The sequence below is a fragment of the Bidens hawaiensis genome, unplaced genomic scaffold (assembly GCF_021521415.1).
Source record: "Bidens hawaiensis isolate Kalapana, Puna unplaced genomic scaffold, B.hawaiensis_p1.1 tig00015993_1, whole genome shotgun sequence".
Lineage (NCBI taxonomy): Eukaryota > Viridiplantae > Streptophyta > Magnoliopsida > Asterales > Asteraceae > Bidens > Bidens hawaiensis.
This window is the reverse complement of record NW_027492442.1, coordinates 51434-75159: the sequence shown is the minus strand read 5'-3', so window position 1 is coordinate 75159 and position 23726 is coordinate 51434. Positions and strand designations below refer to the sequence as shown.

Below are 23726 nucleotides of genomic sequence, written 5' to 3'. Positions count from 1 at the left end.
GCTTATGAGGAAATTTAAAATACGTAAATTGAATGTTAAAATTTGTTATGAGGTTTCAATATTAAATGATGAATGTCGTCTTGGAAGCATAAAGTTGCGAAGTGAAAATCTCTTTACCAAGTTCGTTACATAATATCGTGTAATGAATAATATCATAGTGAGTTAAAATAACCGGCATTGAAAATCGAGAAATCACAAGTAAACTATTTGGATCTTTAAAGTAAAATTTCTATGAAGTTTTGCATGAGAGTCTTCAAGAAGATTACAAACTATAAGTTTGTGACTTTCTTGAAAGATAATGGCAAAACTATCATAAAAATTTTAAACGCGTAAAATCGTATGATGTAATTTTTTTTTTTTTTTTGCGAAAATTTATAACGAACCAAAGATTGCATGATGAAAGTTGTTATGAAAACAAATTTGGGTAGCGAAAATCCTACCACGTGTATTATATAATGTAGTATAATTAAAAATGTCGTGAAAAGTTTAAGTAATTTAAATTTTTGAAGTGGTCGTACAAAATAAACAGAATAGTTATAAAAATAATATTTTATAATATTTTGTACAAGGACTTTAAAGACAATTTTAAGGTTTATTCGATAAGAAATTTACTTGAAAAGTTGAGATGAGATTTATCATAATCTTCTTGATATGATGAAATTTATATAATAAGATTTTTGTTTTGTAAATAGTCTTAATGAAAATAAATGGCATATTAAAATCATTATAAATAGATCAAACTATATATATACATATAGTTATTATTATTATATATTTTTTTTAACTTATATCGAAGAGATTTTTAATGAACGAAATTTGTAATAAAATTCCTTGTGAAATCAAATTGAGAAAATTGGTGTAAAATTTTACCATATAAAATTCAAAAGATATAAAAGAATTAATAACAATAAGAAAAATATAACATTTATAAATGAAGACTTGTGATAAGAATTTATAACAAAATAAATGAAAAATGGTATAAATTCTTGAAATTTGTAAACAATGTCTTAAGAATTTAAAGATGGAAAAATCGTGCATGAACCACCATGACTTGATATTCCAACTCTAAAAAAAATACATTTACAAAACACCACGTTGGAGTCCAAACATGTGCACGAACCACCGTGACTTTTCATGTTTTTGACTCAAATAACAATAATAACACAATAAATCGAGAGACAACGTCATGTCAAAACTCTAGTCCACGAACCACCGCGGTTCTATTGTTTCAACACCGAAAATTTGGATGGCAAGCTAACTGCCCGCATTCGACTACTTAAAGTGGTCATCCCATATGAGACAATCTTTAAGGAGATTTGAAACAACGGGATCCAAGTTAAGCTCGTGATCCATAAAACACAATAAAAATCTATTGTTTTTACGTTTTAAGGTAAGGATACCTTGGAGTACTATGAAAGTGTGTATATGTGTATATTTATGATTTGATAAAATAAATAAGTATATAAATAAACAAGTGCATTGAACAATCAAGTAGGGTAAACACGTATAGGCAACACGTATAAGGACCCTAAAGTAAAAGACTATTCTAGGTCGTTACGTCTAACCACCTATCTTATAGTCTTGTGGCTCTGATACCAATCTGTCACACCCCGACCAAAGGCGGAACATGCCGAGGTGCAACGTGATTGGACAAATACACAAGACACTATTTAAAGTGACAATATTTATTCAACTCATTTTATTTCAACAAATCAATAACAACACATCTCGTTCATATAAATAAATAGCATTCATATTGTTCGTTTTACTAATACCCTAATAGTCTTGGTAACGTTTTCCGTCAAGCACTCGAGTCAACAAAAGTCAAACCTGTAACATTTCATAAAATAAAGTTTGTCAACACAAAGGTTGGTGAACAATTCATAAGTTTGAGCATATAAGTGTATAGTATGAATATCCACAAAACTTGTATACAAAACAATAAATAAGAGCTATAAACTGGAATAAATAGTTATCGCTAAACAAGTTAGCTACACCTAGCTATTGGCAATTAGTCTAGGATTTTATGACAGTTGCTAATAAGCTTACATTAGCACCACCTAGCTACAAGGGGATGCCGAGTAGTCTAGGATTTATAGTTATCGTTAATAGCATACGTTAACGACACCTTGCCATTGCCAAATGGTATAGGATTTATAGTTTCACCATCCAAAAGCTGTAAACACATAGTCAAATAAGCATACAACACCAAATCGAGCAATTATTCAAGTAAGGTATACAAATATGTTTGTGGGTTTAAGATGCAAGTAATTAAAGCATTTAGTTTGATAAGTATGAAATGTCACCCCAAAACGAAAGATGGAAAAAGGGGGTATGAAAGTACTCACCTCGATTGATGAACCGAGAAATAAATAGATAAATAAATGAAGCTCGAATGGTAAACGAACAGATCCAACTTGAAACGATAAACACCGTAGCTAAAATAAATAATGTAATATATATTAATGAACTTGAAACCATAATGAAACTATATTGGAAACATTGGACGAGAAGGTTCGGTTGTAAATCGGATTACCGGTTAATTTGTTAATGATTAAGGACTCGTACTTAATTGATAATTTAAAATAAAATATTATTATTTTATTGGACTTTTAAATAACTAAAACAATATCAAAATAGAAACAAGACGTGCTTAATTTAAGAGTTCGGGTTTTATAAAAAATGAATTGGTAATAAAGTTTGTAAAAGTATTATTAATGAAGATGATAGTAATGATAGTAATAATTCAAAAAAAAGATAGGTTGTATATATATATATAGATATATAAGATAAAGATAATAGTAATAATAACAATAATTATTATTAATAATACTAATATAGTATAATACTAATAATAATAGTTATAGAATAAAGATCTTAGTATTAATTAAAATGTTGTTGATAAAAAAAATGATAATAATAATAATAATAATAAATTATATTGATAGTAAATTATGATACCATACGCGATGTTGGTTTGATTTCTAAACGAGTTCGCAAAATAACTATACTAATGTTATTGATAGTAAGTAATGATAAAATATGGTTTTAATAGATAATAATAATTGTTTTGTTAAATGATAATAATAACAATAATAATAGTGATAATAATAATAATAGTAAATATTATCTTGTTAATAATAAAAATAATAATATTAATAATAATAATTATTATTATCTTGATAATAATAATAATAATAATAATAATAATAATAATCTTTATGTATTTATGTTAATACTAAATAGAAATAATAAATTTATTAAGTATATAAAAAAAAACCAAAACCGATCTAGGATGAGACCCGAACCCGAGACCTCTCGTTCAACAACTTATGCACTAACCAACCGAAACAAAATATCAATTGTTAACTTAAACCCATAAGAAAATAACATATCCATTTCCCGGGTGTTCGTCTTTTACCCAAAATCAAACCAACTCGTTTCCAAAAATTATAACCGATAAATAAAACCGATTACGAACAATCTAAATCTAAAATTCGATATATGAAATTTAATAATACCAACACCCAAATTTTATACCTTTTTCGTGTTCACGAGTCGTGGCTCGATACCGGGAATGAACCCGAGCTAAACCTGCCGGAGACGAGGACAACGACAAGTGAGAGAGAGAGAGAAACGGAGGGAGAGAAACAGAGAGAGAGAAAAACGACGCGAGGGAGAGAGAGAGAGATAGAGAGAGAGACACGGCGGAGCGGCGGTGGCCGTTTTCCCGGTCGTCGAAGAAGCCGAAGGGGAGAAAGAGAGAGGCGCAGAGAGAGAAGAGAGGGAGTGCAGCGAGGGGGAGAGAGTACGCGCACCGGTGGCCGGTTTCCGGTCACCGGAAAAACGATCCGAGGGAAAGAGGGTGGCCGGAGGTGATGGTGTCGCCGGAGAAGGTGTTACGGGCTGCGGTGGAGGTGGTGGTTTAGTGGTGGTGCGTCGGGAGGTGGTCTTGCCGGAAAATCGGGCTCGCCGGAGCCGATTCCGGTCGCCGGAATTGTGAGAGAGAAAGGAAGTGGCGGCTAGTGTTAATATGTTTAGGTTTAGGTTATATTTTTCCTTTTTATATGCAATACATATTTTCAAAACTGGCCCCTCAAATTTCAATCGTTGTTTAATATGAGTTTAAATGTTCTAAAAGCTTATAACAACTTAACGAAAATTATTTTGAACCCTCTTATGTTTTTCTTAACGACATTATAATATGACCAATATCGATTTATTGCTGATCGAGGTATATAATAATATTATTTGATAAATAAATAAAGAAACAAAAGATGTTGAGTCGGGTTTGTATAATAAAGGTTTGCAACACGAATACAAATCGATATCCGAATTTGACGAATGTCACACCCTACATTACCAACTGTCTGCTACGCGTCAAAAATCTGCCGGGTTGCTAGTTTTCCTGAAGAAAATATCATTGGAGTCGACGGGATTATTTAGGCGTTCGACAAGATTTTGGCCTTTGATGAGATTTATTTTGGCTTCCAACGAAATTTATATTGGTTTTCGATGAAATGTATTTTGGTTTTTCCGATGAGATTTATTTAGTGGCCAACGGGATTTATTTTGGCTTCTAACGAGATTTTTTTGGACAAGTGGCAGAATTTGGTTGGTTAAAAATTCCCTTGAGTAATGATTAAAAAGTGATCGGGTCGACGGGTTTTAGGGTGGACGATATGGGAATTGGTTGGTCAAACGGACATTTTGTCGGAATTGACCGATCAAATGGACATTTTGATTATTTTCCCCTTTAGAAATGCAAAATTGATGAGACTTTTGCTGCTGAAATAGTCACTCTAATTGCTATGTTTCAGTATATTTGTACTATAAACGAGCTAGCAAAATTGGTGAGACTTTTGCTGCTGAAATAGTCACTATAATTGCTATGTTTCAGTATATTTGTACTATAAACGAGCTAGCATATCTTTATTGACAAATTTATTTTTCATATTCTTTTGTTATAAGAAGTTGACCAGATTGCTAGTTTTGAAATTTGTTATTGTGGTTGGTAGGGTTATGGTGGTGCTGATGAAGCTACAATGCTTCAAAGGCATTTTAGTGGGACATCTGTGAAGATTGGTGTGGATGCAAATCGAGCAGCTACAGCTGCTTCTTTTCTTCACATACACGGTTTTATCAATCCTCTAGATATTGCGTGTTTTGAGAAACTGGTACCGAAAACTCGAGTTGTTTCTGATAAAATTGGAGTTGCAATTCTTGATGATGGAATGCAGGTAAAAATGTTTACTTTTTTGCAATTCTGAGGTTGCATGTTTTAATGGTCGATTTGGGTTATGTTGTATCTCATTTTTTTTTATTTTTTTTAACAGCATATAACCGTGTCACGTGATTTTGAACTTGTGACGGTGAATGCATCATCTCCTTGGGGAAACAAGCATTTACTACCCTATGGACCATTACGTGAGCCTTTGACTTCTTTTGACCGTGCTGATGCTGTAGTTATCCATCATGCTGACATGGTATGTCAAATCTTATTACTTGAATGAAACTTTAGAACAATGGTTTTTATGTATTAGATTCTTTATTAAATGAAAGTGGTGATAATTGTTTTTCAACATTTGCAGGTACCGAATGAGAGGCTTTCTGAAATTGAATCAAAGATTCTTGACATGAATCGGTTTATTTCTATATATCGATCTGCGATGACTCCTGCACGCTTCTTTAAGGCATCAAATATGTCTTGCAAATTACATTTAGGAGTTATATGTGAAAAGATTGTTTTATGTGTTTCTGCAATCGGTTCTCCTAATTCATTTGTGCAGAAAATTGCAAAGGTACCATTTGATAAAAGGGAACTCTAGTTTTCGCACTGTTATAAACAAAATAAATTAGAAACGTACAAATCTTACAAGTTTTTCAAAAGCTGAATTATTTTATGCTAACCTGCAGATGGGCGCATCATATGTTGATCGGCTAGACTATAGCGACCATCATCAGTTTCAAGACGAGGTATGGCATATTATATTCATACAATCTAATGTATGTTCCAACAACTAGCTTATGCTTATAAATTCATTTGATACAATACTCATATTAGGACATCAAGATGATAAAAGCAAGACTTGAGAATCTCAAGAACAAGTATGGTTCCAAACCCACAGTTGTCGTGACAGAAAAGGTTTGTTTTTGTAGATGAGTAGATCTTCATGAATCCGCTTCTAGTTGTCAATATTCGATAATTACATTGTTTAAATCTGGTTGTTTGCAGGACTATGACCGAGATAGCAAGATTCTAGGACGGTTAGATCCTTTTGAAGTTTTGGTGTTATGCTGTAAACTGCAGATTTTAGATCACAATGGTTGCTCGGAAGAAAGCTTCAAAAAGCTGCTGACTCGGTCATTGAGTTCAACCGGCAAAATATAGTGTTGGTTGGTTCATTTAACTTGTGTTTGACGGAGTATTGGGTTGAAATGAAAGATCATGTTTGGCTGAATATTATGTGAAATAGAATGGGTAAGGTTTGGATTGTAACTGTGAAGCTGTGAATAACTAAGTCAAACAACGAAAAAGAAATTATGTTACAATAACGCTAAACCCTAGCAGTACTACATATACAAAAACGAAATCGCACATAATTTGGGGCCTGAAGCTTGGGGTTTTTTGTTCCAACATGAGAGTCGGTCCTTCAGGCTATGTGTAGTGGAGGGGCTACAATTGGGGGCGAATTGTGACACGTGGCGCCCAGTCAGCATGGAGTGGAAATTTGTTTTTGGGGTGTAATAGTGTAGGGACTACAAGTTGGCCCACAGTGTGTTTTTTTATTATTTTCTTTTTATAATTAAACTAATTAAATAAAAACCAATTTATTTAAATAATTAAATAAAAATGCATTAAAATTAAAAAGAAATACAAAAAAATACATAACTAAAAATATTAAAAAACATAACTGAAGAAAAAAAAACATAACTAAAAAAGAAACTAATATCCGTAATATTCGCGCATTTTTTCACGTCAGCGTTGCATCAATAATTCGGCATCCTCGTGAAACCCCTCCGCTTTGAGGGATTCGTAGTCGTCTTTCATTTGTTTTAATTCGAATGTCTAGTTCAGCTTTTCTTGTTGTTTGTTGGATGCTCGAATGTCGGCTCCAATTACGGTGGCATTTGTTTCCAAACGACCGACCAACTCGTTTATTTCAACGGGCTCCGGTGTGAATCGTGTTGTCGACGAACCTTCCCCCTTATTTTTCCGTGGTCGAGGCAACTCCTCTACCTCATCTTCGTCGTGTATATTCAAATCATCGGCTAAATTGACCGTGTCGTCGAGGAAGAAGCTACGAGCATTGGAGGGTGTATTTGGTGTGCTCGGATTTGTCGACGACGATGTCTTCGACCTTTTTGAAGGCCGAGATAAGCCGGCTCGTCGGGCGGCCGGAACGGTTGGTACCACATTCCATTTGGAGCAACTACGTAGCTTTTCTCAAGAACTCAAATACTTGAACGGTTTCCCGGGCCGCTCAACAGTGTGACCCTAAGCTCGAAAGTCGCTCAAGGCTTGACCTATAATGTTGACGTCGTTATTTCCGCTACGCCAGCCGGACCCCTTCAACCGGTTAATTATCCCGGCAAATTTTTGACAATCGGCGTTAAGCCCCTTCCAGTGGGCTTGAAACGCTTCTTTTCCCCGGTAGTCTTCGGGTTTACCGGTTATCACGAGCCAAGCTTCAAATATTTTCTTCCAAAACACCCTGGTGGCTTGAAAGTTAGCTACAAATTAAATTTATTTGTAACAATTAGTATATATTTTAATAAACACTAAATACATTTTTAATAAATACTTAATATTAAAAAACTTACCGACGTCGGGATCCTCCGAAATGTTAATCCAAGCCCTTGCAAGGGCCACCTCCTCCTCGTTCCAATGCTTGTATGGATCATGTTGCGCCATCGTCTCCCCCGGTTATTTTTTTTTTGTGTTTACGGGTCGGCTTTTTGCTTGAACCGGAGGCCCGTGACATTTGCGTATCCGGTACCGACTCCGGTGGTGTAGACCCGAACGCTGGCATTGTGTTTGGGGCTGAGAAAGTTGGCGTACATGTTTAGGTTCGGGTCGGAAAGTTGATACGGATAGCTCGGTTGGTTCGGTTGGCTCGGTTGGTTCCATTGTAAGTTCGGTTGGTTCGGTTGGCTTGATTGCGAACCATACATTTGACCGAAAGCAGGGAATTGGTAGTTCGGTTGGTTCGGTTGGCTCGATTGCGAACCATACGTTTGACCGAAAGCAGGGAATTGGTGGTTTGGTTGGCTCAATTGCGAACCATACGTTTGACCGAAAGCAGGGAACTGGTAGTTCGGTTGGTTTGGGTTGTTTCTAGGATTCATTTTGTTTATTTTTTGTAAGAAATTGGGTATGATTTGTGTATAAAATGGATATAAAATGGAGAAGAAGGGTGTATGTCTATATATATATATATATATATATATATATATATATATATATATATATATATATATATATATATATATATATTTTGTTTAATTTTAATTTTTTTTTAAATTTGACCGTTTCACAACAGTCATTTTATTAATTTATTAATATTTTCGAGTTCAACAGGCGACAAATATATGCCGCCCCCGCCCATTTTCGCCCAATTATCGCCGGGAGGGGGGGGTTGGTGTTCTATCAAAAAATCGCCCCATTTTCGCCCAAAAAGCTCGCCCAGTACACTCGGCCTTATAAACTAATGTAAGAATGTCCGTGTAATATTTGAAAAAGGAACTATAATTTCATATACATAATATGCAAAGTATTTTCAAATGTAAAAGGGTACTTGGAGTTCAATATAAGATACAAGATCCTCTACAAAGTCAGTTTTATACTGATATCAAGAAGCAACATACATACATAATAACTACTTTATTTTTTTTTATTGTAAATAAAAATTTAATTGACAGACACTTATTTTTCTGCCCCCACTTGGGCAATGGGCTAGGCTTGTGTTGTGCTTGGCTTAATCAAAGCCGACTAATAATTAATAAAATTAAAAATTTGTTTGCGGTGAACGTGGATCGAACACGTGACCTTCAGATCTTCAGTCTGACGCTCTCCCAACTGAGCTATCCCCGCTTTGTGATGTACATTAAATAATTGACATTTGTATGATCGCTTTATAATAAAATACTTTTCTGCATTTTAAAAGTACATACATATTTAGAGAGAGAGAGATTGTAAACGTTAAATATGTTAAGTGAGAGCCATTAAATAACTAAGACTAACGAGCCAACGAGGTTATTATTTTTCTACATTTAATTTAATAAGAGATAAAAATGACTCGCGATTCAATAAGTAAAAATATCCCCTAGATGAGATTTCGATAAGTACTATACAATAATGTAGAATTTATAAAGAAAACTATCAATTTTGTTATATTTGAAATTTAAATACCGTATGAACTAGTTTTATACCCGTACGGTGGACGGGTAGTTTAATGTCATTATGATAAAAACAAAAAGAAAACATTCTTTGGTTTCTAAACAAAAATAGTATACGATTAACATGAAAGTACAACTCATTAATTAAAAGAAGTGACCAATGTCATTAAAAGAAACACTAAAAATAATGAAAGCTATTCATGTAATTGTCTAGGTAAATACATGTAGTCTCTAATAAGTGTGACACCAAATTCATTAGATCTTTTTCAGCATCTTCAACAGATATTTCATATTTCATATGTTCTTTTGCATTCCATGTTGATTCTACTTTCATGATCACCTTGTGAGGTTTCACTATTTCAGATGCAATTCATTGTATTCTTCCACCTAAATTACAACATTAAAGTAAATGAGAACTTATATGTTAAATATCATTTTTAAAATAAAATAAAATAACTTAGCCATAACAATGTCTTGTATTGATACCGGTACCTTAAATACCACCCTATAAAACTTAAAACTTATTAAATAACTAGAATTTAACAAACTTAAAATAAGTGGCTTTAACAACATAATACAGACCCAATTGGCGTCATGTATATCGTGTTGTTTAAGAGGGTGTTTGGGATTCCTTATTTAAACCAACTTATAATTTGTAAACTTTTTGAAAAGTTAATAATGTGTAAAAGGTGTTTGGCAAACCATAAGGATTTATGGTTTTTAACTTATGGCCAAGGCAAAATAAGAGGGTTTTAAAAAGTTATGATTCTCTAACTTATTAACTTAAATGGTATAATATTCCCAAACACTTCTTAAAAAACAACTTATTAATGTAAGTTAATCCAAACACTTTTATACAAACTCCTTCTCAAAAAGTCAAAAGTTTATAATTCCTTTTCACATAAAGTCCTTTTGGACATAAATAAGGAATCCCAAACACACGCTAAGATCATTGACATTCTAAGATTAAGTACCTTAAAGATATATAAATATACTAGTTTGATCCTCCCATGTTACGGGAGTTTATTTAAGTTTTTGTTTTTAATCGTTTTGCTATTTTATGATGATTTATTTTATTTTTTAACGTAGTTTGTTTTAATTTAATACATATATATTAGTTTGTTATTATATTTTTTTGCGTTTGGGCATTTTCAATTGAGATGTGTAGGTTTTTTAGATTTTTAACGAACAAAAATACACGAACACGAACATATTGATTTTTTTAAAATGAAAAAACATGAACACATATATCTATCTAATGAAAAAGGGGACATTGATGTAGTTGACTATGAAGGGTAGTATCGAATGTTAACCGCCGATAGAGATGATAGACCAGCAATGGAGAACATGTAAAGAAGATAAATTAAATTAGGGTTTGGGTATGAAATATTTACCAATAAATAAGATCTTATAACCCATTTGAGAGCTATTAGGGCTTGGTAAGACCCATAATCCGTGAAAATTATTCTTTGATGATTATGGGGTTATTTCACAAATAAATGAGATGTATAACCCGTTTAAGGGTTATCTCCGGTTTGGTGAGACCCATGACCCCCAAAAATTATTGTTTGATTATGAAAGAGTTTCACAAATAAATGAGATGTTATAACTCATTTAAACACTATTTGGGTTTGGTAAGACCCATACCCGCGATTTCGGTTCAAATGCATGAGAAGCCTCCATTTAGAAATCAAGCAATCTGGTGGCTCTAGAGAATGGGGGGGGCAACCTGAGAGTGACACGTAGGATTTCATGGTAGGCAATTATATAGATAGTTAGATTATTACATGTTGCCCTTTAGCAAGCTACCATGCCAGCTAACAATACAATAGTGGTCGCTAATTCCTGTAATTGCGTCCACGTTTTGAGTTAACCTACATGCATTGCACAAAATCAGATGGGTGATTGCAACTCTTGTCCTTCACTAAGTAAATTATCATATCACTGCTATAGAGCATTAATTGTAGGACATGGGTCACGATTTTATTAAACAATAGTATTAAAACAAATGAATAATGTCTTTATAAAATTTGGGAAATTGTAGTACATATACCGTATACAAATCCAAACGAGAATAATAAGAATATAACATATAAACAAATATTGATTCATACCTAGGATCTTAACTTATGCTTCAATAGACAATTCTTGAGCATCATTCGATGAGTTAGAGTTGCACTGGAGTCGCGTTGGACTGGGACGGTGCTCACATTGTCTAGCTTGTGTTAACCGAGACCGAGCGTCACCTTCGAGTCATGTCTTCTTGTATCCCCCTTCGCTTGGTGAACCCATCTTGATCACCCGAAAACATCTACACTTTTCTAGATGCAAATGAACAAACTGTGGTTCCCGGTTGTGGCTGAGGATTTCTGTTAAACAGAGGTCCCTTAAAACAGATTTCAGGCTACCTCCGCGAGCCCGTCTGTTTTCCAAGGTACAATAGCCGAAGCAGTATGTACTGCCGAGATTACCCTAGCACCCAAACTGTATCTGTAACGTGAGATCGGGATCGAGGGAAAGAGAGTTGGAACTGAGAACACGAAGTGGTTTGGCTTTGTGTGGTTGGATCGAGTGTGTATACGTGATGTGGCTGATCCGAATTTTCGGTATCTCAAAAATGCCACCCGACCTTGCTATTTATAGAAACTTCATGTCATGAGTCAGCGTGACACATGTCACGTCCAGAGCTACCCACACAACACTTGGCGCAAGATTAAGCAGGTGATGACACGTGTCTCGTGACTCACCATATTCAATGACACTTGGCAGCTGATGTGGTGCTGCATGTGCTAGTAATGTTTATAAGAGAATGGATATTTAGCTTTTGCACAAGATCGTGTTTTAAATTTATAAAAATGATTTCTACAACGACTAAACACACACAAAACAGGCAAGTGTACCTATCGTATATGTAGAATAGTATTGGTAAGAACCAAGTATCGATCCGTGGACACAAATGTTTCTAATAATGAATCGTCATTTTACTTTTAATCGGAGGTTTTAATAATTTTGAGGTTAATTTTTGAACTGTTATAAAATAGAAATACTTAAATATAATATATAGGTAACCAAGACGAGAGATTCTAAACAAGTAATTCAATTATATGAAGGTTACCATCTAAGATCAAGAATCCACTCCATTTTATCATTGATAATTAGTATGTAAACATGTGGTAAAACTTGCCGTAATAATATATAATAGATAGCTCCTCATTTCTAAGCGAGCATATATGACAAAAAGGAAGTAGCATGCGCATTTTAAAGTCGAACCTTTCCTAATATCATGTTACCTCCAGAATGTCAATTTAAGTTGGCAAATAGTTTCGTAAAGTAGAAAGATTAGAATTGACTCCGATTTCTCAAATACCAATTCTAACAACTTCGGGTGGTTGTAGTTTAGTCACACAACCTCCCCTTGGTTGATTTAAGTAGGTTATACTTACACATTCCATTAACATATGATTTCTTTAACTAGCATGATATCATAAGCAAAGCCATTTTCGGATTACCAAGACTTAGAGAAATAGATCATAACTTATATCTCATCATTTCTAAATACAATATAAGGATCCATGTTTCGATAAGTTATCAAAGTATTTATATCTTTCAAGAACATGAATCGATCATGAATGATTGCTAATAGAATTGACAATCACCAACTTTGAATTATTGATTTAAGATGGTGAAACATTTCTCATCAAAAGATAATTGTAAGATAACCATGTACTCTACTAGACTAAACCACATGTTTTATATAATTATCAAGTAAAACAAAGCTTCTTCATAGATTTAGATGGTAAATGGAGTTTAGCTCATAATAAGCATAGTTATGAACATTAAAATGAATGATGATAACAAACATATGATTAAACTAGAACAATCTAACCAAATGTGGATGAATCTTCCTTCTTAATGATGATGATGATGGTTAATGATGATGACCTCGAAGCCTTCAAACTCTTCACTAGATCTTCAATATGAGTGTTAGTGGGTGTTTTTATAAAAGTGAAAACCGGATAGAACTCTCTTCAAGGCACACCAAATGAGTGCAATATGAGCCACTATTTATAGGCAATCTGGAGTGAGAAGCACGACCCCGTGCTTACGTGGGCACGCCCCCGTGTTTTATTATGACATGTGCCAGTTTTATTTTGTCTTTTCTTGTAGATTTTTGTCTTTTCTGGTGTTCAGAAGCATGGGGGCGTGTCTCTGGAGGCATGGGGGCGTGTTTCTTGTTTTTTCTTGTGTTTTCTTCCGTTTTTCTTCGTCTTTTTTGCTTGTTTCTTCGTTTGGGGCTCGGTTTCACCTGAAATTACATTTTATTATGATAAGTAGCTTTATGTGCTATGTTATTTGATAGAAATTGCAGTTTTTAGAGATTATTTGATGCTAAAAAGATGTATATTTTTATGTACATCAGCAGCACGTGGAGCGTGAACAACCAGGAGCCGACACCTAGTTGCTGACTCATCACGGTTTCACGACACTTGTCATGAGCACTAGTTAGTCACTAGACACATGGCAACTAACAGAACGCTAATCACCAGGAGTTGACACTTGGCGCGATGACTCACCTACCTGGTCCAACCACACAATTTAGAGTATCGATATTGCATTCATATATATTATTTGGGCCCGTTAATAATTAATTTATTAGTAATATATACTAATAATTATTATTAGTCCAAATATTTCCAACAATCCTCCACATGAATGGAGATAGATCTGACACTCACGTGTCAAATAGAGTTACAACGGTTGAGCGTTACAGGATAGGTAGCGTTAGCCTTGAACCTTCCTTTGTGAAACATACTTAGTCTCCTAGTGGTTGGTAGACGTGGTGTCCTTGAACCAATCCACTTTTGACGTAGACGTTATTATATTTCACACAACAATCTTCCTGGTCTGGTTAACCCCTCATTGTCGTTTCCGTTCTGGTCATGGAACACTAGCCTGGTTCTGCGAGAGCTCTAGGATTTACGCCTCCCCCCCCCCCACACACACACACAAATTTATTTGAAGCGACCCCACTTCTCTCTCACATAGGTGATTTGATACTCGAATCATTATGGTTACCATGATCATAAATCATTAACCATCACATGGTTGATTTGACCTTCTAATCATTAAAAGCATAATTATTATCATGATCCTTATATCATTAACTATATGTTATGCTAGCCTCCCTTTTGTCACTGACTGTCTTAGGAATGGACTAGGATGTTTATTTAAACACCCTTTGTAATTTAGGAGGATATAGATATTAGCTTATGCGTCAACTTGTACATAAGCTATGCCCCCACAGTGACCACCCTTAGTTCATGCAGTTAGGTTGTCCTATTGAACCTAGATCATGGGATCTCCAATCTCATAGGTTAGGTTTTCTTTGCACTCACTTTATTCACGGGCTTTAGTCCCATTCCACAACTCCATCTTTCATCAACCCTCAGGTTGTTGGATCCAAAATCATTATCTATTACTTCGTCAAGTCAATACTAGATAGTTGCGCAATTAAGATGAGTTGTTATGATGTATTCTTAACATCCAAGTTTAATATTGCATATTAATATCTTCTAAGACCATAACCTCCATATTCACCCTGAATCTTGTTATAACGAATGTCTTTTTGAAGTTCTAATTTTTAGGCGAACACAGCTCCATTATTCCAATATCATACATCTATCTAGATTATGATTTCAACCAATTGGCATTCGAGTCTAGTTACCAAATTAGCTCGTTATGACCATTGTGTACTCCACCATATCACATGTTTGCAATAACCCATATTGCCAAACATTCCAAGTTCAAATTCAAGACACCCCCACATTAAAGTGTTATTGGATAACATCATCCAACTTCTTGATAGTTAAAAGAAATCTCTTTCTTTTAGTTATCATAGTAAGCTCTTTATTTTATTACTGACAGGATAAAGAAAAGTTTTTCCTTTCTATACTGGTTTGAGATATAATCTCAATCATCTAAATTAATGAAAAGCTCTTGCTTTCATCATAGGTTTGATATATCAACTAAATGGAATAATCTCAGTTACCCCCCCCCCCCCCATTTCTTACATTTTAACATAGTTTGTTTGATTTTACTTATGATCATACATCGACACTCATGATTTGAACAATACTACGCCATTGTATCAGTGAGTTCTTTGATGTTAACAATAAAGCAACTCATGCATTATCATAAGTTTCGATCGCTTGCTAGCTGTGACATTCGTCAATTTCGGGTCTTGTTTATATTCGTTTTAGTATTCGTTTAACATGTAAACCGACCCGTTTTGTAAACCGAAACTCATGATATATAAAATATTGTATTTTTATGTTACCAAATCATTCTCATTTGTTTAATTTGAAAAACCCGTTTTACGAAGTCGAAAACGGCTTTAAAACGACTAAAATACATCAAAAATGAACTTCCAGACGCGTAACAAACAACAAAAGACTAGCTGGACCAACATTCCCCCCTAGGCACGCCGCCCCGCGTAGCCAGGGCAATGAAGGGCGTCGCGCAGCGCCTCCTGGTGTCTGCACATGCTAAGGATTTTGTTTGTTGTTTTGTTCTTTGCTTGTTTGTTTAACCAATTGTAAGGCCCCGTTACCGGTAGCCCTACTTTAGTGTTGGATTTACTCATAAACGCGGTTCTAAATATCAGAGTTAATAAAAACTTTCGCGGAATAATATAAAAGTCAACCATTCATTACAACATCCATAACGTGTCATTCAAAAACATAACATAAAACATAGCATTTCAAACATCACGACAATCTCCAGATGCCAGCCTCTTCGGATCCTGCCATGTGTCTTCCTCAAGCCAACTGCCTTAGTCGATTAGCCTGCGTGCATACTAAAAGTCAGCTATGCTAAGTGAATTCTAGTTAATCATACAACATACAATACATTCACATACTAGCATATGCACCCGGAGGTACATACCTCCATATCTTCTTACGCACTTACTTACATACGTACTTTCATTCATACGTATACGTTTTAAAGAGTATTCCGCCCTATAACCTTCGCCGATATTATTAGGGTTGGTTCCCTACGTTCGCCGATATTATTAGGGTCGGTTCCCTACATCCGCCGATACTATTAGGGTCGGGTGCCTTCATTCGCGACATTATTAGGGTCGGTTCCCTACATTCGTGCTATTATAACATACCTGTCGTTTACATACTTTCCTTGACAATACGTGCAATCTTCGAAGAGCGTTCACGTACCATCAACATATCATACATACATTTTCATACATCATATATATTCATACATACATCATTCATACATTATTCATACGTCATACATATCAATCATGCCTGTAACTACCACTTGACGGCACATGCAATATCCGAAGATCGTTCATACACCGTCAAGCAATCATCATACATAAATCATACAAGGCATACACTTACCACTTAAGGTAAGTGTATTAACTATCACATCGAGTATGCACACAGCCCCGAAAACATAACAAGGAAGTGGGGCTAGAAACTCACCTCAATACGGTTGCGTTCACCGTTTATGGTTATTCCCTTCTTGAGATGTGCACGACTAACTGTATAATAATTATACGTATCAATAAACTATCACTACGCATATCGTCTTTCTAGTTTAATTATTACCCTCAACGAACGGGGGTCCGGGGGCAGCACCCCTGGCAGCGGAGTTCTAGGAGCGGCAGCCCCTAGCGGGGTCCAAGGGGCAGAGCCCCTGGCTGTGGTTTAGCTGCCAGGTCAGCTTGGAAAAATTTTATTTTCATTAACTGTCTTAACACATTTTCCATTAGGATTTTGAACCGTTACATAATTTGCTACTTAAAGTCCAAGGGCTTCTTTGTAATTAAACCATTCTTTTCTAAGTCCAGGGATCATTCTGTCATTCTGTTAAACTTCTAATTCGTTACATTTCTCTTAACGAACTGGTCATGGTAACGAACTGGACCTTCTAACGAATCAGTCCATATAGCGAACCAGTCCAAGTAGCGAACTAGACCTTCTAATTCGTTATCTCCTTTAACGAGTGACTATAACGGATTGGGGCTAATTCGTTATCTTTTAACTATAGCGAATCAATGGTAATTCGCTATCTTTTCCCCTAACGAACTGAAGCTAATTCGTTACATTCCCACTGACGAATCAGCTTAGCGAATTACTTTTAATTCACTAGTTACCCTTAGCGAACTATGGTTAGGTCAGGGAATGTCAGAACATTCCCTGACAACCTCGTATTAACTTTTCCGCCGCCGCCGCCGGAGGGTTGCCGGAAAACCGCGGATTCGCCGGAAAAACAAGTTTTAACTCGTTTTTCACCGTTTTTTGTCCCATTCGATCCAGATCTGAGCTAGGGTGACCCCTAAGCTCATCTTAGGTTCGGTTTATACCCGATTCCACCCGGATCTCGTGACTTAAACGGTTTAACGGTGTCGGCTCGTCGTTTCGTGACCATATCTAACGGATTTAAGCTCATACAACATAATACTATCATACCTTGGGTCGGGATCGATTTTCTCTTCTATTTTTCGGCTAGAGAGAGAGAGAGCTTAAGTGTGTGTTTTGGTGGTGTATGGAGTATGTGTAAAATGAGGGAATTAATGGTGATTATGGTTTATATATTTAGGGATCATGGGCTTAAGCCCATGGTCTTTCCTTCTTTCTTTCATACCCAAGTCCATAACCCATATATATTTAACCCAACACTAGCCCAACTCTTAATAACCCATACTTTCATTTATTAACCGAAACCCGAAAAACGGGATGTTACACCAATCTATTTTCGTGCAAACATAAAAGAGAACCTTTCAAAGGAGCTTTGACCCTTACCCCATATATACACACCCATCTTCTTCATTTTACTCTTGCTACATCTCCAAATTCTCTCTCAAACTCAATAGATTCAAGGTTGTTACTTTCTTAGTGTTCTTGAAGGTTTGACTTCCAAATGTCAAACCGAGTTTAATCTTTCATTCTAACTAGCTTATATAATCTTATTAATACTTTGTTTATGGTGGTACAACATATATATAATACACACCCCTTGTTACCTTTGGTAGTTACTTCTCCGACTCCGGTTGGTTAAGTTTCGACCTCGTAAGGCAAGGCTTCATAGAGGACTTCGTGTTCTTGATATATATACACTCACATAACTTGTTTGCACATATTATTTATACTTGTTAGTCACATGTACAAGTCTTGGGTATGTGGAGACCATCTATGAACTCATTGTGAGATGGAAATCGAACCAAACCGAACTTTTGCTAAAAAGACTTGTTGTTGACTTTTTAGTTGTCGAACTTAAATATATTCATTTGCACATTATTATACAAGATCCATGATATGTGGGTATGTGGAGTCCATCTATGAACTTGTTGTGAGATGGAAACCGAACCGAACCGATCCGATTTTTACTCGCTTAAGACACACAAGTGTGTTTTTAGCTATCAAGACTTGTATATTTCTTTAAAAATAGTTTACAAACTGATTTTAATAATTTTCTTAAGTAATTGGAAATGTTGGATCCAACTTGATCTCATAACATAGTTTGGACCGACAAAACCGAACACTCGCTTAACGTACGTTGTTAGTTCTAAAACAATATATCTACATATTTGGTTAAGTATTACTATATTTTAATGAGTTATCTCATAACAATTAATATTTTGGAAAGTTGACTTTGGGTTTGACCATTTGTCAAGAGCCGAACCAACAACCCGAACACTCGTTAAATACCCGTTTTAGTATCTTTGTCCTAAAGTAACTTGCATTCTTGCATTTTACCCACCTTATTACTTAACATAGGTTAAGTAAATAATAAGGTTAGATACTTTAACCTGGTTTCGAGCAAACTTACATTTTAAAGGGTTATTATTATAAATTCTTTAATAATTACATTTTAAACCTTTAATTTAATTATTTACACTTCTTGTCTTTTATTTTTAAGAATTTCCCAAACAACCTTTCTAATTTAAGGCTTTTATTTTTATTTAGGCCTTGCTCGTTAAACTTCATCCACCCAGTTATTCAACTTTTGCCGATCAAGTTTTATACTTGAAAGTGAGTACTTTCATACCCCGTTTTCCATCTTTTGTTTTGGGGTGACATTTCATCTTATCTAAACTAAATGTTTTATACTTGGGTCTTAAACCACAAATGTTATTGTATACTTTACTTAAATACTTGCTCGATTTGGTGTTCTATGATTATATGTCTATGTGTTTATCGCTTTTGGTTGGTTGATCTATAAATCCTAGACTACTTGGCATCCCTTTGTAGCAAGGTGTTGTTAACGTAATGCAATTAACGATAACTATTAAATCCCTAACTATTTTGCATCCCCTTATAGTTAGGTGTCGCTAACGTAAATCTATTAGCGATTATAACCAAATTTATTGCTTTTATTTATTATTTCGTATACGAGTTTTGTGGTTTTTCTTATTACATATCTATATGCTCAAACTTATGAATTGCTCACCAACCTTTGTGTTGACAAACTTTATTTCATGAAATGTTACAGGTTTACATCTTGGTTGATTATGGAGCTTGTGGAGAAAACGTCACAAATACCTTTAGGATATTAACAAAATGAACAATATATTATTTGCTATGTTTTGTTTGTATTTGACTTATGAACATTTGTTATGTGACATTTTCGATGTTGTGAAATGAAATGAGTTTATTAAATATTGTCGCTTTAAATAGTGTCATGTGCTTATGGGCAACCGTTACACCTCGGCATGTTTCGCCGCCTTTGGTCGGGGTGTGACACTAGCGTATAAGTTAAACCTTATCATATGGCAGTTAACAAGTCATCACAAACTTAGCCGCATCTATGAGAACTTGGAAAGTTGAGATCTACTCAAGATCCTCAAGAGTTATATTATTACCGTAGATTAAATGAAATCCCTTTTAACTTGTCCTATACACATAGTCATTCTTGTGCAGGTTATGAATGTTCAATGTTAATTAGTCTTCACTTCAAGCATGTTTAGAAAGACCGCTCTAACATGATGGGGTAGTGTTATGCACCTCCTAGGTTCGGAACCACATAAGTGTCTCTTCTGTAAGATATATCTCAATATCTCATCAAGTTTATGTGGCATCATAAAAAACATTTATTTTCATAATAATATATGTAATATACACTTTATTTATATGTATTAAAAAACAACACAAATCAAAGATTACACAACAAAGAACATACAATTTTTACCCATAAAACATATAACAAAACACCAAAACATGAATGTGATCATTAATACCCAGTATCATCTATAATTCCCATAACCACATCACAAATATGCTTCAAACCTTCTTCTCTAGCAGCAATCTCTAGAGGATAAACCAAATCCGGGTACCTCTTAAACGCGTTATGACACGAATTTGCATAGTCAGTCGCCGCCATCACATGCATATAAGCATAATCATACAACTCCGACCCCAAATCCTTAACCGAATCTTGCAACGAGCTACCGGCAGCCAAATACCTATCAGCACATTGCTTCAACACTTTCTTCATTAAACTATCACTAGTCTTGTTGCTCACAAGAACATAAGATGACAAGAAAGAGTTGGTGTTGGTAGCATTAGCCATTGCGAATCTAGCCATTATTATCGCTAGCCCCTTCGTGTCGGCTTGTGCACTAGTCGAGTCGGATTTGAGAGATGATATGCAAAGGTCGTAGTATTTGGTGGTTTTGCATGTTTTTTGGATTAAACTCATGTCACCATTGACAAATAGGGTTTGAGTGTATGATATTGTGAGAATAAAAAGTGGTAGAAAATAATAATAATAATAATAATAAGAATAAGAATAAGATAGAACCATTTTGGGAAGAGTTTAATGTCAATGACTCAAAACCAAAGGTGTAAAAGCGGTCAGCTTTTTTTCTATAGAGGTGGATGTTTTCGGGATCAGGATTACGTGCAACTTGTAATGCATAAGGTACAAACGATGAAAAGATTGTAACTTAGTTACACAAGCGAGAGGTTGTGATTAATTTGAGAATCTAGAGTGATCGATCGGTGGAAATGATGAGGGTTTTTATTATTATGTTTGTGGGTATTTGTGCCAGAGAGATGCCAAAGTGAGTTCACGAGAGATATGGCCTATATATGCTTTTATTATTATGTGTTTTGTTTCTTTGGACCCATGCAACATGATTAGCAATTTGTCTAGTATTGTTTTTTTTAAATGTCTCGAATGTATTTTTGAAAAATCTTTATTTTCTTGTTGATGAGAAAATTCGCGTAGTTGTGGTCCGGTTTAGATCAGTCTCCAAGATCCATGGTTCAATGTTTTTTCTCCTTTTCAAGAGGCATTAGTCTCTATCAAATGAGCTAGTCTCACATTGGCGTCACAAGTAAGGTTTAATCACAAAAAAATGTTAAGACTTAAGAGGGCAGTGGCGCACCCATATTTAAACTAGTTTTTTTTTTGGGGGGGGGGGGGGGGTTGCTCGCTGAAAAAATACGTTTTAGTATTGTTTACACCCGAAAATTCTGATTGTCAGTTATAAAATTTTGGTTATGGCTCCTGATCGTCTCCCATGAAAGAAATTTTGGCTCCGCCACTGGTTAGGGGGCCCGGGTCTTGAAGCTTCGTGACACTCTGATGCTTAAATCAGTCAAGGCCACATTGTGAATCATCGTATCACATGTGTATGCATGCTTTATTATATACAAAGAGAGGGTTTAAAGAGAGTACATCTCTAATCATCACCGGCCGGGTCAGCCTTAACTTGTGCTTACAAATTTAGTAATCACTTCTCATTCACTTATATCATTTTGATTATCAATAAAAATAAGCGTTTACAAATGTTTAAAACTTTAAATAAAGCTCCAAGCCGCCTTACTTCTTCTCCTTGAATATCAATCTTTCATCTTGCTCTTTTATCTTTATGACGACATGAGAATATGAAAGAGTTAAGATCACTTGAAGAACGTGTAATAATGATTTTTCTCTTTTTTTTATGCGATTGGTTGATTATAATTGTGATCGATTTTGGGATTTACAGGAGAGCAAAACAATAAAGTGACTTTTTATAAAGGAAACACAACAACTTGAGGCACAATTTGCTCTGTTATTCTTGCACACTTTTACATTTGTTGGTACATAATCACATAAAAGACTTGATTCATTTATAAAAACACTCCTTTTAAGCATGCTATATAGAAAGTTCCTTCCGACTTGCACAAATTAAGAAGTATTTTAAATATGTTTTGAAAGGTTGATGTTGAAACTTGAAAGTACAAAAGACAAAGATGTTCACTCAATTTGAATAAATACATAATATTTAATGTGTGTGTATGTTTGGATATCTTTTAATCTTTTTCTTGTAGTGGATGCTACCAACAATTTCTTGTTTGACCAAAATTCACAAAACTAAAACATTTTTATAACAAGTTTTAGTTGTTAGTATAGAATTGTTCAAAGACTTTAGCTTGCTTTATGAATATTTAATTTAGATAAAATTCTTTTAATACTATAGAACTTATCTGGTGACAGTGACAATTCTTTGTTCTTTTCATATCTCATTTGAGTTCGATAATTTCATACAAGGCTTTGTTAATCCTGATCTTCAATAATTCTTTGTAGCCTGTTCTTGTACTTTACCACTATTAATGGTAGGGTTGCTTCGTGGTCATACATAGAGGTGTGCATGGGTCGGTTTGGAGCGGTTTTGAGCTAACCCATAACCATAACCAATATGTCGGTTAATAGATATCATAACCATAACAAATATGTCGGTTAATAGATATCATAACCATAACCGACCCGTTATGACGGTTTTAGTTAATCGGTTTTGTAGGTTATAGTGAGTCGGTTAACCGTAACCAAAACAATCTAACTGGGCCTTAAAGTTGATACCAATTATTACAAAAAACGACATGACAATATAATCCCTAATAATAATACCAAATATTCAAAAAAGAATGACATTATATAATCAAACAATGAAATTCAACTTAATTTGATAAGAGACGTTGAACCAAAAACATCAAAATGATATCATCCAACATGTTTGGTGGAAGTTAATCCCAAACTTATTGTTGGTTAAATAAATGGGTCGGTTCGGTTATAGCGATTTTAGAATTATCTTTAACCAAAACCGACCCGTATCTGGTGGTTTTTACAACTTTAACCGGTTATAACGGTTATCAGTTAAAATCGGTTCGGTTATGTCGATTATGGTTCGGCTTAACGGTTATGTCGGTAAAGTTGATGCGATGAAACTAGGAGCCTATTCTGATTTTCTTTTTTCCTAAAACGACTATCTCAACCGGGAACCCTTTTGACTGAGACCCGACTTGTTACCTAACCCA

General features: G+C 34.9%; 2 protein-coding genes and 1 non-coding gene across 3 annotated transcripts; 1 reads left to right on the top strand and 2 right to left on the bottom strand.

The window, feature by feature from the left end:
• The first annotated feature begins 5024 nt into the window (after positions 1-5024).
• LOC143550288 (putative tetraacyldisaccharide 4'-kinase, mitochondrial) lies at positions 5025-6407 on the top strand. Its single transcript, XM_077040963.1, has 6 exons — positions 5025-5240; positions 5337-5486; positions 5592-5801; positions 5917-5976; positions 6065-6145; positions 6236-6407. Exons 1-6 carry the CDS (start codon positions 5046-5048, stop codon positions 6389-6391), a joined length of 852 nt encoding a protein of 283 aa, XP_076897078.1. The 5' UTR covers positions 5025-5045; the 3' UTR covers positions 6392-6407.
• Positions 6408-9021: 2614 nt separating this feature from the next.
• Positions 9022-9094, bottom strand: TRNAF-GAA (transfer RNA phenylalanine (anticodon GAA)). Its single transcript has one exon. It is a non-coding gene; the product is annotated as a tRNA-Phe (tRNA).
• Positions 9095-20622: 11528 nt separating this feature from the next.
• Positions 20623-21187, bottom strand: LOC143550287 (cell wall / vacuolar inhibitor of fructosidase 2-like). Its single transcript, XM_077040962.1, has one exon. It carries the CDS (start codon positions 21121-21123, stop codon positions 20656-20658), a length of 468 nt encoding a protein of 155 aa, XP_076897077.1. The 5' UTR covers positions 21124-21187; the 3' UTR covers positions 20623-20655.
• Between the last annotated feature and the right edge of the window lie 2539 nt (positions 21188-23726).

Coding starts and splice junctions, on each gene's coding strand:
- LOC143550288 (XM_077040963.1), top strand. CDS start 5,046: ATGCTTCAAAGGCATTTTAGTGGGACATCTGTGAAGATTGGTGTGGAT. Junction 5,241..5,336: donor TTCTTGATGATGGAATGCAG/GTAAAAATGTTT, acceptor TTTTTTTAACAG/CATATAACCGTGTCACGTGA. Junction 5,487..5,591: donor TTATCCATCATGCTGACATG/GTATGTCAAATC, acceptor CAACATTTGCAG/GTACCGAATGAGAGGCTTTC.
- LOC143550287 (XM_077040962.1), bottom strand. CDS start 21,123: ATGAGTTTAATCCAAAAAACATGCAAAACCACCAAATACTACGACCTT.